The 12,881-nt window shown below is 40.3% G+C and overlaps 1 protein-coding gene across 4 annotated transcripts in view; it reads right to left on the reverse strand.

Annotated features, from left to right (window-relative positions):
* Nucleotides 1-12,881, reverse strand: part of TFDP2 (transcription factor Dp-2) — a 52,843-nt gene that overhangs the window by 38,162 nt on the left and 1,800 nt on the right. For all 4 annotated transcript variants that reach the window (XM_064720907.1, XM_064720906.1, XM_064720905.1 and 1 more), the window contains exon 2: nt 3,436-3,529. In XM_064720907.1, the coding sequence (XP_064576977.1) occupies nt 3,436-3,477 (42 nt within the window). In that variant the 5' untranslated portion in view covers nt 3,478-3,529. The remainder of the gene's footprint in view (nt 1-3,435; nt 3,530-12,881) is intronic.

The following is a 12,881-nucleotide window of genomic DNA, read 5'->3' on the forward strand; positions in this document are numbered from 1 at the left end:
TTGTATCTAAGTTTAGAAGAGCTTGAAAACAAACTTGAATTTCATGAGAACTGAAGTGAGAAGTGTGACAGATCTAAAGGAATCTGTTTCTCCTGCAGAAGAATGATCCTAAGTCCTCAGAAGAAGCAATGTGTGATGGAACATTATAATACTGCAGCACAGCAAGACCTTCATAGGATTCCATCTCAGTGTTCAAGAGGTCCCAGGCCATGTTGTTATCTGAGACAGACCACACACTGCTTTTGGGAATCTTGAATTGTAACAACTCCTAAGCTGAAACCAGTACACAATCCAATGCTTAACTGGAATAATTTGTTACTTTTTGTACTGCTCCTGTGATATTTCTACTTTATAACACTGGCCCAGAGTGCCTGGATTACTGGGCATGGCAGGAGCTGGACTCTGCTTCTGTTCATCTGCAGCACAAGGAACCCAGCCACGATGGAAGATGAAGAAAGGACCTGGCAGGCCTTTGCACACTACTAAATATCTTAGAGTTGGGTTTGCCTTTCCTGTTAGTGACTGAGTTTCCAAAGAGGGTGAGGGGAAAGGAGGATCCCAGGCAGAGCCTTGGAGGGGGCAGCTGCCCCGAGCAGCCCAGCCCTCTCTGCCTGGCTGGGCAGGCTGTGTGAGCACCCTGAGCATGAAACTCCCTCCATGCTGAACGTGCCAGGAGAACATCACAGCCATTTCACTGACCCCATCTATGGCAAGAGCCACCCTCTGAGAAGCACTGACAAATAACTTCACAATCAAAACTTAACAGTCTTATTCAAAAAACTTGCTGAAGTTATACCACTCATTTGTTTGAGTACACTAAACTAAAATTTACCACGAGTATTTGCTCTTTTTCCCCCCCATTTGTTAATACTGTTTTGGTGTCTTTTTACCTGAAGGACCAATGGGAAAGGAGATACAAAACAGGCAAGAAAAAAACCCACATTTTCTTATCTAAGTAAAGAATGAAATAACCCAGCTGGACAGGGTGATGTGAATTACATCTGGGTACAATGTATATGGTAAGCACATAAATATCTTTTTTCCAAAAGAACTTTTATTCAGCATCACTTCTTTGGTCGGATTAGTTTTCTAAGGAAGGTCAAATTACCCACAAACAATATTCCACAAACAGATACCAGCAAGGGTCCTGTGTTTAAAGAAAATGAGCAGTGAGCCCAGCCTGGATAATTTTCCCACCACATGCTCAGAGTTAGGAAGGAAAAGCAGTGATGGGGAAGGTTTTTCATCTTGCACACACATCCAGTCTCCAGGAACATTCTGGCATGTGCTTGAAGCACAAGCTGGCTGGACAGGAGATTGTTCAACACAGCTTCTTGCAAGGTGGCAATTCCAGCTGTGGCATTCCAGGCACAGCTCACTGCACTGCTGTGATGCAGCAGGAGCACACACATCCCAGCTGAGCTGCAGGGATTGCAGAATGCAGATGTGGCAGCTTCCACATTTGACAGAAACCCTTCATGAGTTTCATGAAAGATGCTCAAATTCCAGTACTTTAAACTTTCCTTTCCTTGATGCTTCAACATAAAGGAAAATGATGGAAGTACTCTCAGAAGGAAGCTCTCTCCCTCAACTCTGCAGATCATTTCTGACACTGTAACAAATATTAACCTCACATTTGAAACAGATTTTGAGCTGCAGAAACCCCCAGGCATATACAGAATCTAAGCCCTGCAACTCTGCAAATTCAGAAGCATTAGGACCTTCTAACAGCACCAGGAAACACCAGGGCTGGCACTGTTCTGAGTAACCACAGCAATTCTGAGTAACCAAGGCTGGGAAAACCCTAAGAAGTGCTACCAGTGACACAAAGCATATGACCACCACATGAACAGGTAAACATGAAAACTGAGTCCTACATCCATCTGTACCACAGCAGCTGATTTTTTTAAACATAAACCCATAAATATTAGGTATCTGACTAGGTTTGCATCATTTTGACATGCAAAATTTCAAAGTATGCATACCAATAAAATATTTCTTCTCTAAAGTAACCATAGCATTGTACTGAAGTAAACAACAAAATTGTATTTCTGTACTCAGAAGAAGAGTAGGTTACCCAGAGTGAATGTCACGTCTCTCCTTGGAGGTTTTCACACCCCAAAGCCCTGAACAAAGCACCAAGGAGCTGGGTTCAGTGTCAAAGAGCTTTACACAAACCCCAGAGTAGATGGGCTCCTGAAATCCCTTCCAGCCGCTCTATGACTATTACACAGCACTCCATGGATTTTATTGGGATTGGGATTTATCCTTTGACTGCATCAAACAAAAGGTCAAAGCCACAAATGACCTGGATTTGTGCAGCTGTCCCACATACATCAGTAGAATTATTTATTTGGACTAGAGATAAATATGGCCTATGAAATAATGAGCAAAGGGCTTTGAATATACACATCAGTTCACTTTATGTCTTGGTAAACTTGAGTCAAAAAGTGAGGTATAAGACACCTCAAAGCCTGGAACCACACACCAAATGAAGCTTTTAATAAAGCCAACAGAATTTCCAACACTTGAGAATTAATTTAACCAAACTGTATCATTGGCACCAATCTAACCCAATATGCACAAAAGCTTTTGGGGGTACTGAACAGAGGACAATCCTGGGCTACCTGCACTTTCACTGTGGGGCACTTCTTTGGTGGTGCTGGCTCCTAAACCCACTCAGATTTAATAGAATGCAGGATGTCAACAGGCAAATTGCCCAGGGCCCAAAGTCACCCTCAACTCACTGATCACCAGGATTAACCAGAACTGTTCTCTGCACAGGCTGTGTACCTCAGGAAGCACAGCTAATTAGGCAGAAAATTAAGGTCAGGATGTTAAGACATTTCATAAGCTTCCTCAGAACTCAGGATAGAGGAGTCAAATATAGAGCCTGAGACACCACTGCAGGCTGGGTAACGAGCAGGCACAGGAACCAGAAGGCCTCCAGCCTTCCAGAAACCAAGAGTACCAACAGCAGCCAAATAATATGCAGTCCTTCCATTTCTTCTTCAGATCTGAGATTCAGACTCAGTGGAAGGATTTTACAGAGGTGCAAAGGTGAGAAGATTCAACAAAATGTGCAGCTTTCACATAAGTTTGAAGAAATGTTAGAGAGATCACAGACACACAAAATATCTCAAGTTGGAAGGGACCTGCATGGATCAATATGAAAACAGCATAAAACATTGCCTCAGTTATCAATCTGACCAACTAAACTCCACAAGCTGAAAGAGCTTCTAACCAGTATAGATTTATCAAAATACTGCAGAAGATTATGGGGTACATATTTGTGGTATACAAAAATCAGATAAGGTTTCTGAATTTGAAGGTCTTTGTGATTGATTTCTTATATTTGTGCACACAATTCTGAAAGTCAGCAGTGAGTGGCAGAATGCCAACATGAACAGTAACACGTTGAAGAGTCATACTTACATTTTTTGCCGTCATGTCAGACAGTATTGCTCTATATTTCATAAAGCCATAAGAGATCCCTTTTCATCTTCACAGAATCTTTAAAATGAACATCCTGTAAGACAGTTAATGAAATACCTTAGTTGAAACCCAAGCTTCTGAGAAAATAATCACCACAATAGTCAGGTTCTGCAGAGATTCTGAAAATGGTCATTGATTGGAACAGGCAGAGATGAAATCCTGTATATAAGGCCCAACTTACATAAAGGCCTGACTACATTAATGTGCTAGCAAACCATGTTATACCATTAGTAAAGTTTTATCATTAAAACCATGCAATTTTTGCATTTAATGCAGATTGGCTTTAAAAAGGGAAGTGAATTACTTCTCTCCACTGTCTCTTTAGCCAACAACAGAGAAGGCTTTTAATCAAATGTATATAAAGAAAAAAGAGAAAACATTCAGAATTTTGAGGAAACACGCAAGAAAAAAACCCAATTCAGCTCTAACTCATATTTTAAATATTTTCATGCTTTTTTATTAAGCCTGTGTAGTTAGAATTATGATATTAGAAGTCTAGGAAAAGATAAAAATTTTGGTACACCAAAAAATAGTTTAAAATGACTTATTTTTTAAATGAAAGCTTCCAGAAGCCTTACAGAAAACAGAAGAAAAGTTACAAATCAATGTTGTCAACACAAACCATTTTAAAGATAGAACTGACTTGACAAAATGTTTAGGTACCTTGAAAAGTACTTTATAAGTACTACTTGCAGTTTAAAAATGGACTACACAAGACATTTGAATGAATTTGCATTTGGATGAATAAGAGAGAGAGAACTGTTCACACTTTGAAGTGTGGAATCAATTCAGTAAAATTAGGAAGACACCTGAACCACTTATCAAAGAAGAGTCATGACCATTTACAGCAGAACTCAGCAGCTACATAAGTAGGATGCAATTTTTGCCATTTCCTCTGTATTTTAACCTATGTCAAGTTTGAGCATGGCCAGTGCCCTCATCTCCCTCCAGGAAAGTGCCAGGGTTGTTTCAGTAGTGTGTGCAACCAATGAGGAACTCTACCATCACTTGCCATCACTGCTTGAGTAGTTCTGGATAACCCAGAGAACTTTAAATTCTAGGCTGTTTGTTTCTACGCATTTCTCGGTTAATTCAGACATCATATCAATTAAACTGTTAGTAGAAAATGATTTTATTCAATGTAGAGGCATCCTCCACTTTCTGTTGCCTGAGTTGTACTTATCTTCCTTGGTGCCTCCCTTTATTGCAGCCATAATTAAGCAGTTACTCCAGCATGTGAACACCACACAAATCTACCAAGACATTCTCCTGTGAAAAGTTGGACATTTCAGTTTCACCACAAAACATCCAAGAAAATAATACAATTTTTTCTCTGACTTTGGAGAAGATACTACCAAGAGGTATCTGCTCCCACCCTGGGGAAAGGAGCTACTGGATCTGCAGCAATCCTGAAACCTGAAGCCATAAAGCTACAGAGGTCATGGCAAGGAGCAAATACTGAATTCTTGCAATGCAGCTGAAAATTATGATCTTTGGTGCCTGTTCTTTTTTCACATTTCTGACCCCTGCAGATGAACTCTCCAAATCCATCATCTGGAGCTCTGGCCAAAATTCCAGTTGCAGTCTGACCTCCCTCTCTTTAAGAGGCTTTACAAGTAATTCACTCCAATAAAATGTAGTTAAGAACATAATTGCTGAGAAGTTTTAACTTATTTGCAGATAAGCAAACTAGGTTCATCATGACAAGTTATTTGCTGTCAAGCTTAATGATGCAGAAGGTATTGTCCATAAACTATTACAGTCCTTTGCCACAATGCTCCTCAGCCAGTAAGAACAGTTGGGATTCTTCCAGCTTTATGAACACATTTTGTCAAGCCCCAGCAGCCAGACTTTGTGACCCCACCATCTGCCATGACCTCTTGTCAGGTTCAGACAAAAGAACCGACACAGATGGCCTCAAAATGGAGATTTTCTTCATTCCCAGTTGCTGCATGTGCATGCACCACACAGACAGAAAAACATAAAACTCAACCTTTTTTCTTCTTTAGCTGGTTTCTACTGAAATGAAGTGCATAAAGACAGAGCCCAGAGCACATGAGACACAAAGATTGCTTTTTTTGGAGCTACATTTGTCCCTTCATAAGCTAAGTCTTGGTTTATAATCCACTCCCATAAAAGTGCCTTTTGGTCACATATTATATGGTACAAGGAGCCAATCAAACTGCCTGACTTTGTAAACTCTGAGCTGTAGCTTCTTTTAGAACATATTTTCTAATCACTTATGCCACTGATATTAAAAAGCCAGTTTGAGCATGAAATTTACAGAAGCCCAGGTAATCAAACTCTAGTTACTGCAAAACAGTACAGGAGTTTTATCTGTACCTGCTCTAGCTATGAGTTAAATGCCAAATCTATTCTGATATTTTGGTGATTTTGAAGCTGAATCCCAGTGCAACAAAGTGCAAAACAGAAAACAGTTATCTGCAGAGTAACATTGCATTCCTTTTTATGTTTATTTTCTATCTATTGTCCAGTGTTATTTTTAAATTACCCCATAACATAACAGTCTGTTCTCTGCTTTACCAAACTTGCCCTGGTTTCTCTTCTAAAATTTGATCAGTACAAGTCACACCCTCACCTGGACCAGCACCATGCAAAGATCCTCCCCAGTGCCCACAGAAAGTGCCATTTATGTAAAATTACATCAGGACTAAACATCTACAAATGAAGACAACTATTGGACAATCACCTAAATTGTTATGATGAAAAGTCTTTACAGAACACATGAAAGGTTTAAAAAAAGAGATATTTCAGTATACTAGAACGATTTTTATCACCACTAAGGAGTGCCTCTCCTCATTTACCTGATAAACAGTATTGCAAAGTGAAAACTATTCCAGGTAACTGGGTCAGCTGAGAGGAAAGTGTGATGAGTTTCAAGAAAAAGAAACCTATATAACACCAGTCTTCCCACCAGAAAGCAATTTATACTCTTCATATCCCTCTCCATAGTACTAACTTTCAACTATTACAAGGCTGATTTCAGAAGACAGCAATAACAAAAAGACTCCTTACTAATCAGTACAGGCTCAGTTTTAAACCTCTAATTTATGCACAGCATCTACATGGCTTAGACCACCTGTTACACATATGCTGCTTCAGTGTGTCTCAAGTTTTCAGATCAGTAAAATTTCAGAATTATTAAGTACTTAGCAGAAATCCACCTGCTCCCAGGATGTGTTTCTCCAGTTTGTTCCTAAAACATGTTTCAATATCTAACTCCTTTAAAAAAAAAAAAAAACCAACAAAAAAATCCCCCCAAAAAACCAAGACAGGAATGCCATATAACATCCAGCTTGTCACTCAATGAAGCTCTTCAAAAAAGCCAACCAAGGTATTTATTCAACAAGTCACATACACAGGATGGGAAATAAGTCACCACCTTCAGCTGTCACACAGTAATTTTTATTTTGAAAATAACATTAGAAAGTAGCTCTAAGGAAGCCCTTGAAAGGAACTCCCACCATGACGTGTATGATGAAGGTCTGGCAGGTATCACAACTTATTTTTCCAGCCTTTACTGTGAGGAACCATAGGCCTTCAAAACAGTCCTAGTAGATAACAGACAAGGTGGTTAGAGAGACTGAACAAAGCAAGTCTGACTTGACCACTGAAGGATATTACAAATTTTAACAAAATAAAATAATTTGAGAAGAGTATTCAGTTTAAGTGTCATTGTTTAATCACCTTTACTTGAGTTAAAAGGCTGCAGCCTGTGAATTCAAACCACAGAAGTTGTCCCAACTATACAACACAAAAAGGAAATGAGGACTACTGCTTCAAGCCTAGATCCAAATGAAAGATAAAACTACCTGAACCCAAACTGAAAGTGAAGATGCCAATGTATCATCAGAAAAAATTAACTGACACCTCCTGGCAACAGCAGTCATTATGACTCAAGTTTACACAGCACAAAGAACTTGGAAAAACAGAGCAGGCATTCCTGCAAGTTCAATGAGTATAAACTGTAGCACTTCAGCTCCATGAGGGAGATCCACCAACCTGTGTGCTTTGCTAAAAGCAAATGTCCCCTCAAGGACTTAATGTAGCAAATACTGAGGCAACAAATGAATTGGATCCCATTGGGGACTCAGAGTGGATCCCAAATGCTACAGCCCAATTACTGCCACTATTTATTGTATTTACTCACTGTTGTACCTATTATTTACTACCAATGCACACAGTATATGACTGTACATGTATACATGACTGGAAAAAGCACTGTTTGATGGAGGCTACTGAATATCCTGAACCCCAGCAATGAAGACAGGTCTGAGCAAGAAGAAAATCCAAATCTGGATTCAAACGCTGTCCTAGCTGAAAGTGCTCAGGGTCTCCATTCATTTCACTGCATGCTGACCCTCAAGCTCTGCTGCCTGCCCAGGGCTGGGTCCCATTTCCAGCCTGGGCCTGGCTGCTCCTCAGGCCCGTTCCTCAGCACCAGCGCCAGCACTGAGCTACACGGCCAACAACAGGGGCAGCACTCACGGCTTCCTGCTAAATCAGTGGGGTGGAGCATGTCTCCTACTGCCCAAATAAGGAGAACTTTCATTAAACATGTGGAATAATTCCCAAGCACTTGAACCTTTGAAGGCTCTTTTTAATTCCCCAAACCAGCTTAGTGTCATTCAGGACAGAGTACACAGGGCCTGACATCAGCACAGGGGGGAACACTCATGCACACTTCAAGCATGATCTAAAATGTCTTTAATAGATTTATAGACAACTGTTATCACTACCAAGATAAATCTGGAATTAAGAGAAATTTAGCTGCAGGGGTTTTTTTAAAGCAGACAATCTATTCTATAAGTTCATTTTTTGGTCTCTCACTGGTTCCTAGCCCATAGCTGACTACTACACAGGCACAACACTTGGGAGTCTCCTGCTTCAGTAGTAAGAAGCAGGTACAGTTTCCTTTCAGAATAAACAGCACACTGTATTTTCACAAACACATTTTTGCCTGAAGAAATTTCATTTTCACAATGGATTGACATTTGAAAAAAAATGTAGTGATTTATGTGATGACTGTAAAATGCCATGGTAAGATGGTCTTTGAGCATTGCCAAGAATACATTGGCTCCTCTTTCAATCAAGCTCAGCTGAAAACAGCATCTTTTTGTCTACTGAGATTCACACCAGCTTCTTCCTTACACCAGCCCATACACTGTATGATACATCAGACAATGCTCTAGATATTAACCTGGTTTTGTAAGTTTTAATTTTGATATTTAAAATTTTCCAGAATTACCAGTGTATTGACAAATATATGGAAATGTTTAACCACCCTGTTGAGATCTACTTTTGGCTACACTGTGCAGCTGGAAGGATCTTAACATCCAATGAACTGAAGATAATTTGACATTTGCACTTAATTAAAAATCACCAAGTTATATGGCAACAAAAAACTTGATTATGAAGACTTAGTAGCTATTTCTTCCATTTTTCTCATAGTTTGCTAGAAGCTTTGCTCTAGTTTAATGCCACTATTTAACTCTACTCTTGCATGGGTCAAAGATTATAACAGCGTACATCAAAGGGTAAAGATTACAAAAATTTCATACTTCTTTAATAATAATTTGGTACAAAGGCAAAAAGGGATTTTTCTGGTGATGAACAAGCTCACAAACACTGCTTACAGCACACAATGTTACCTGAAGGGCACAGTTCAATGAAATATACTGCACTGCTCTGAGATCCCAGCCCTGCTACACGGGACCTTCCCCTCCTTCCCAGCGCTGCCCACCCCCAGCAGCTGCCATTGCTGCCCGGCCCCTCAGTGACACAGCCCAGCTCTAATGCTGCCACAGCTCCTACAGCGGCTGCCAGGGCTGCAGGAAAGGTTTCCAAATGCTGGGAGCCCTGAGAGCTCCCAGGGCCACCTCAGGCTGGGCACAGGACAGGACCCACCCTCACACCTGGCCACTGACTGACCAGTTCATTCCTGAAAAAAAGCATCCACGATCCCTCAAAGTTTACTCATGGATTGAAATGTGACAACAGGTTGCATATGGCTTGTTCACATGAAGAATTTTTGAAGAATTCACTGGGGTGTGTGCATGCTTCAAAAATCCATTAGGAAGGGGGATATTTCTGTCTCCAGATCACAGCTTCCTCAATTTCTTATTCAGCAAGAAGCAGGATTAATAATTTGCTTTTGACAGAGAGCAGAAGTCTGCTGTTATACCAAATCAATACACAGCTTGAAATTGTATTAGTTGTTAGTATGAAGTTATTGATCTAAAAAAATATTTGAATGTATTTGCAATTGCAGGTTGAATTTGAAATAAACTGAAGTTTACAATAAGCTGATTGCACCTTTAAGAGAACAGCAATATATTTCTCACATTCCTCAAATCTCAAGGTCAAGTTTATAACAAAAGGAAGTTACCTAACTCCTTCCTTCCCAGAAATGGAGAGCACATGCACACACGGTTTCTTATTTCACTCTGAGGACATAAGCTCACTTTCACTTGCACTTTCTAATCTCATCCATAATTACTGGTCATGTTACCACCATATATTCTTGGATGACCATTACAGTTCACAAGTGACTTTCAGTAAGTCAATGCATTGGCATTTACAAGCCTTAATGAGCAGCTACTGATATATCGGCTTTAATTCCCACAAATAGCATTATAATAGCTGCTACCAAATCGAAGAATTTCTCTATACAACTAAAATTCACAGCTTTAAAGACACTGAGTACCTGTTGCAACCTGCTTATTTCTTTCTGACCTTATTTTTCTTTTTCCCACCCTGAAATCTGCAGTCAGAAAACAGTAAATTAAATGGTCCCTTATTCATACACAGAACATATTTGTGTACACCACCCATGGGTAAGTGGATTATGAATTCCTATCAAATTGACCTTCCCATACACCCAGCCAGATGTTACAATCACCCAAGAGAGGTCAGTGAGGGACTCAACAAAAGCACTAAAGAGGTTGTGAGCCACAACTGAATCATCTGCTATTCCCACCCAAACCAACACGAATCTGGCAGCAGCAGGAACCTGATGGAACAGGAGAAACCTGCCTTGCCAAACACAACACACACAGGAGCATACTCTAAGCTCCACAGGAAAAAATAAATTGAGCTGCAAGACCAGAATTACATTCCCAAATGGAGTTTGGTCTCTAGATGTTAACAAAAATTCCATGGTTTGGACCTGGGCACTCCACTCACTGCCAGCAAAGAGGAACAGAAGCAGTCCCAGCTACCATCACTGCTTCCTGTGACCTCTGTTTGTGTAAAACCTGGTGGTCAGGGCACATCCACTGACTGAAATAACACAAAACCAGTGAAGACAACATCACCTTTATAAAGTGGATGATTTCTACAGGCCATGTTAAAACCTGGCTGGTCCTGTCAGTCAAATATCCTATGGACTGTAAAGCAGGAAGATGCCAGTGCTGTGACAATTCTGGATAATGCCTTCAAAGATATCTCTAAAGAAACCCCTTCTAGAATTCGTGCTTAAATGATTTGGGAAGTTACCAAAAATCAAGTTGCCTTCTCTTTTGAACATTATCAAGTCAGAAAGAATGAAACTGTGCCAACACCTGAATTGCTGTAGTTCACAACCAAGCACACTCACAAAACCAAACACTCATCTTCTCCCAGCTTGGTTTCAGGCTCCACAGTGACAGCCAATTCTGGATGTGAGCTGGCTAAAGCATTATTTTTCACGTGCTACAAAAACCCAGGAGTTGCTTTAGCTTTCAGTAAATACAAATATCCTCACAAATGGCTTCACAGGAGGCTGTGGATTTTGCAAACTGTGTTCTGAAAGGCAAAGAGTTTCTTCAACAGTACTAAGTGACCAGCTGGACCTCAAATTATTTTCAAACATCATCTTTTTTCATTTAATTACTGTTCTGTATTTCACCAGAAGTAGGATATCCTACAAAGCTGTGCTTTTGTTCCATTACAGTGGTCTTACAAACTGAACTATTATAGGCCTGCAGTTTTGCTTAGATTTATTTTTATGCTATAAATACTGACAAGCATAAAAGTAAATTTGAGCAGTCTGTAAAGCCCTTTATTGGAAACTATCACACAGGACATCAGACCAAGGAGCAGAGGAGCTCCTTTAATGAAAATATGAAAATAAGATCACTTACTACTGCCTCAGATCCTTGCAGAAGAGTCATGGTCTACAAATCAAATAATGGGGGGAAAAAGAATTCACTTCATTCTAATACTGGATGTTACAAACAACATGAAGAATCAATCCAGGAAGTTCTACAAAATTTTCACTCCCTAGCACACCTGTTCCTTTTACAATATTCCCTTGCATATCCTGGGTTTCTTAGATCCCACCACAGACATTTGTGCCCTCAGCTCCACCATGTTGTGTCCTATTGCCACACCAAGACACTGGGGCTGTTTTTCACCTAATACCTAAAGTTTTGTGACAAACCCATCTGATTCCAGTGGTTTCTTGGCTTTATGCACAAAAAAATCCACAAGTGTATTTCCTTGCAGCAGAACAGACAGCTGATTTTCCCTATTTTAAGATTCACTGTAGGTTCATCAAGAGTCATGTACAGTGAATATAATTGGAAAAGTAGTGGAGAAAGTTTTACACCATTATACTCAAAACATGAAAAAGTAAAAAATTTCAGAAATTATCACTTATTAGAGACAGCCCTAAGAACATTATATTAAGGTAGCACACCAGAAGAAATGCAATTCCAAGAACCGAATTAGACTGGCTATGACTAGAACTCATTCTGTTCCACATGAGGATACAGAAATTTAAATATTTCTCTCTACATAAGATGGGCTGCTCCCTTCATAGCATGCAAGCCACTACTCTATACTGCATTTAGAGACTCACATTCAGCTTTCAAAGGCACAGCAGCAGGGTCTGCACATCTACACCAACATCATACACCCTGAAGAGGATGTAATGCTGGAATTTTGGTTCCTGTTTCTTCACTAAACTTTAACAATTTTAGCCAAAGCAAGTGAAAGATCTTCACTGGGAGGGTGCTCCCAACTGCTCAGGAAGTGTGTCCAGATGCACCAGAGGTCTCTGCAGAGCTGTCCAGCACAGACAAGGGCAGCCAGAGATAAGGAATGCTCCTGTCCTGCTGCCATCCCCTGCAAACAGCACTGCTGCTGCCCAGCTCCGTGCTCCCCTGTGCCTCTCACACTGGAGGGCTGCTGCCAAGATGCTCTGCTGAAAACTGCACCTTCCCACTTTGTAAAGGGAGGCCACCAGTCAGAGCCTCTGCAGCAACTAAGAGCATTCCTCTCACTGGTGTGTTTTCTGTAAAATTCATTCTATTAAGATAGTACAAGTCAAATGGTTTCTTTTTGCTATGCAAAGAGGAAGTGGTTAAAAGAAAGCCAAATAA

This window comes from Zonotrichia leucophrys, chromosome 9 (genome assembly GCF_028769735.1).
Source record: "Zonotrichia leucophrys gambelii isolate GWCS_2022_RI chromosome 9, RI_Zleu_2.0, whole genome shotgun sequence".
Classification (NCBI taxonomy): domain Eukaryota; kingdom Metazoa; phylum Chordata; class Aves; order Passeriformes; family Passerellidae; genus Zonotrichia; species Zonotrichia leucophrys.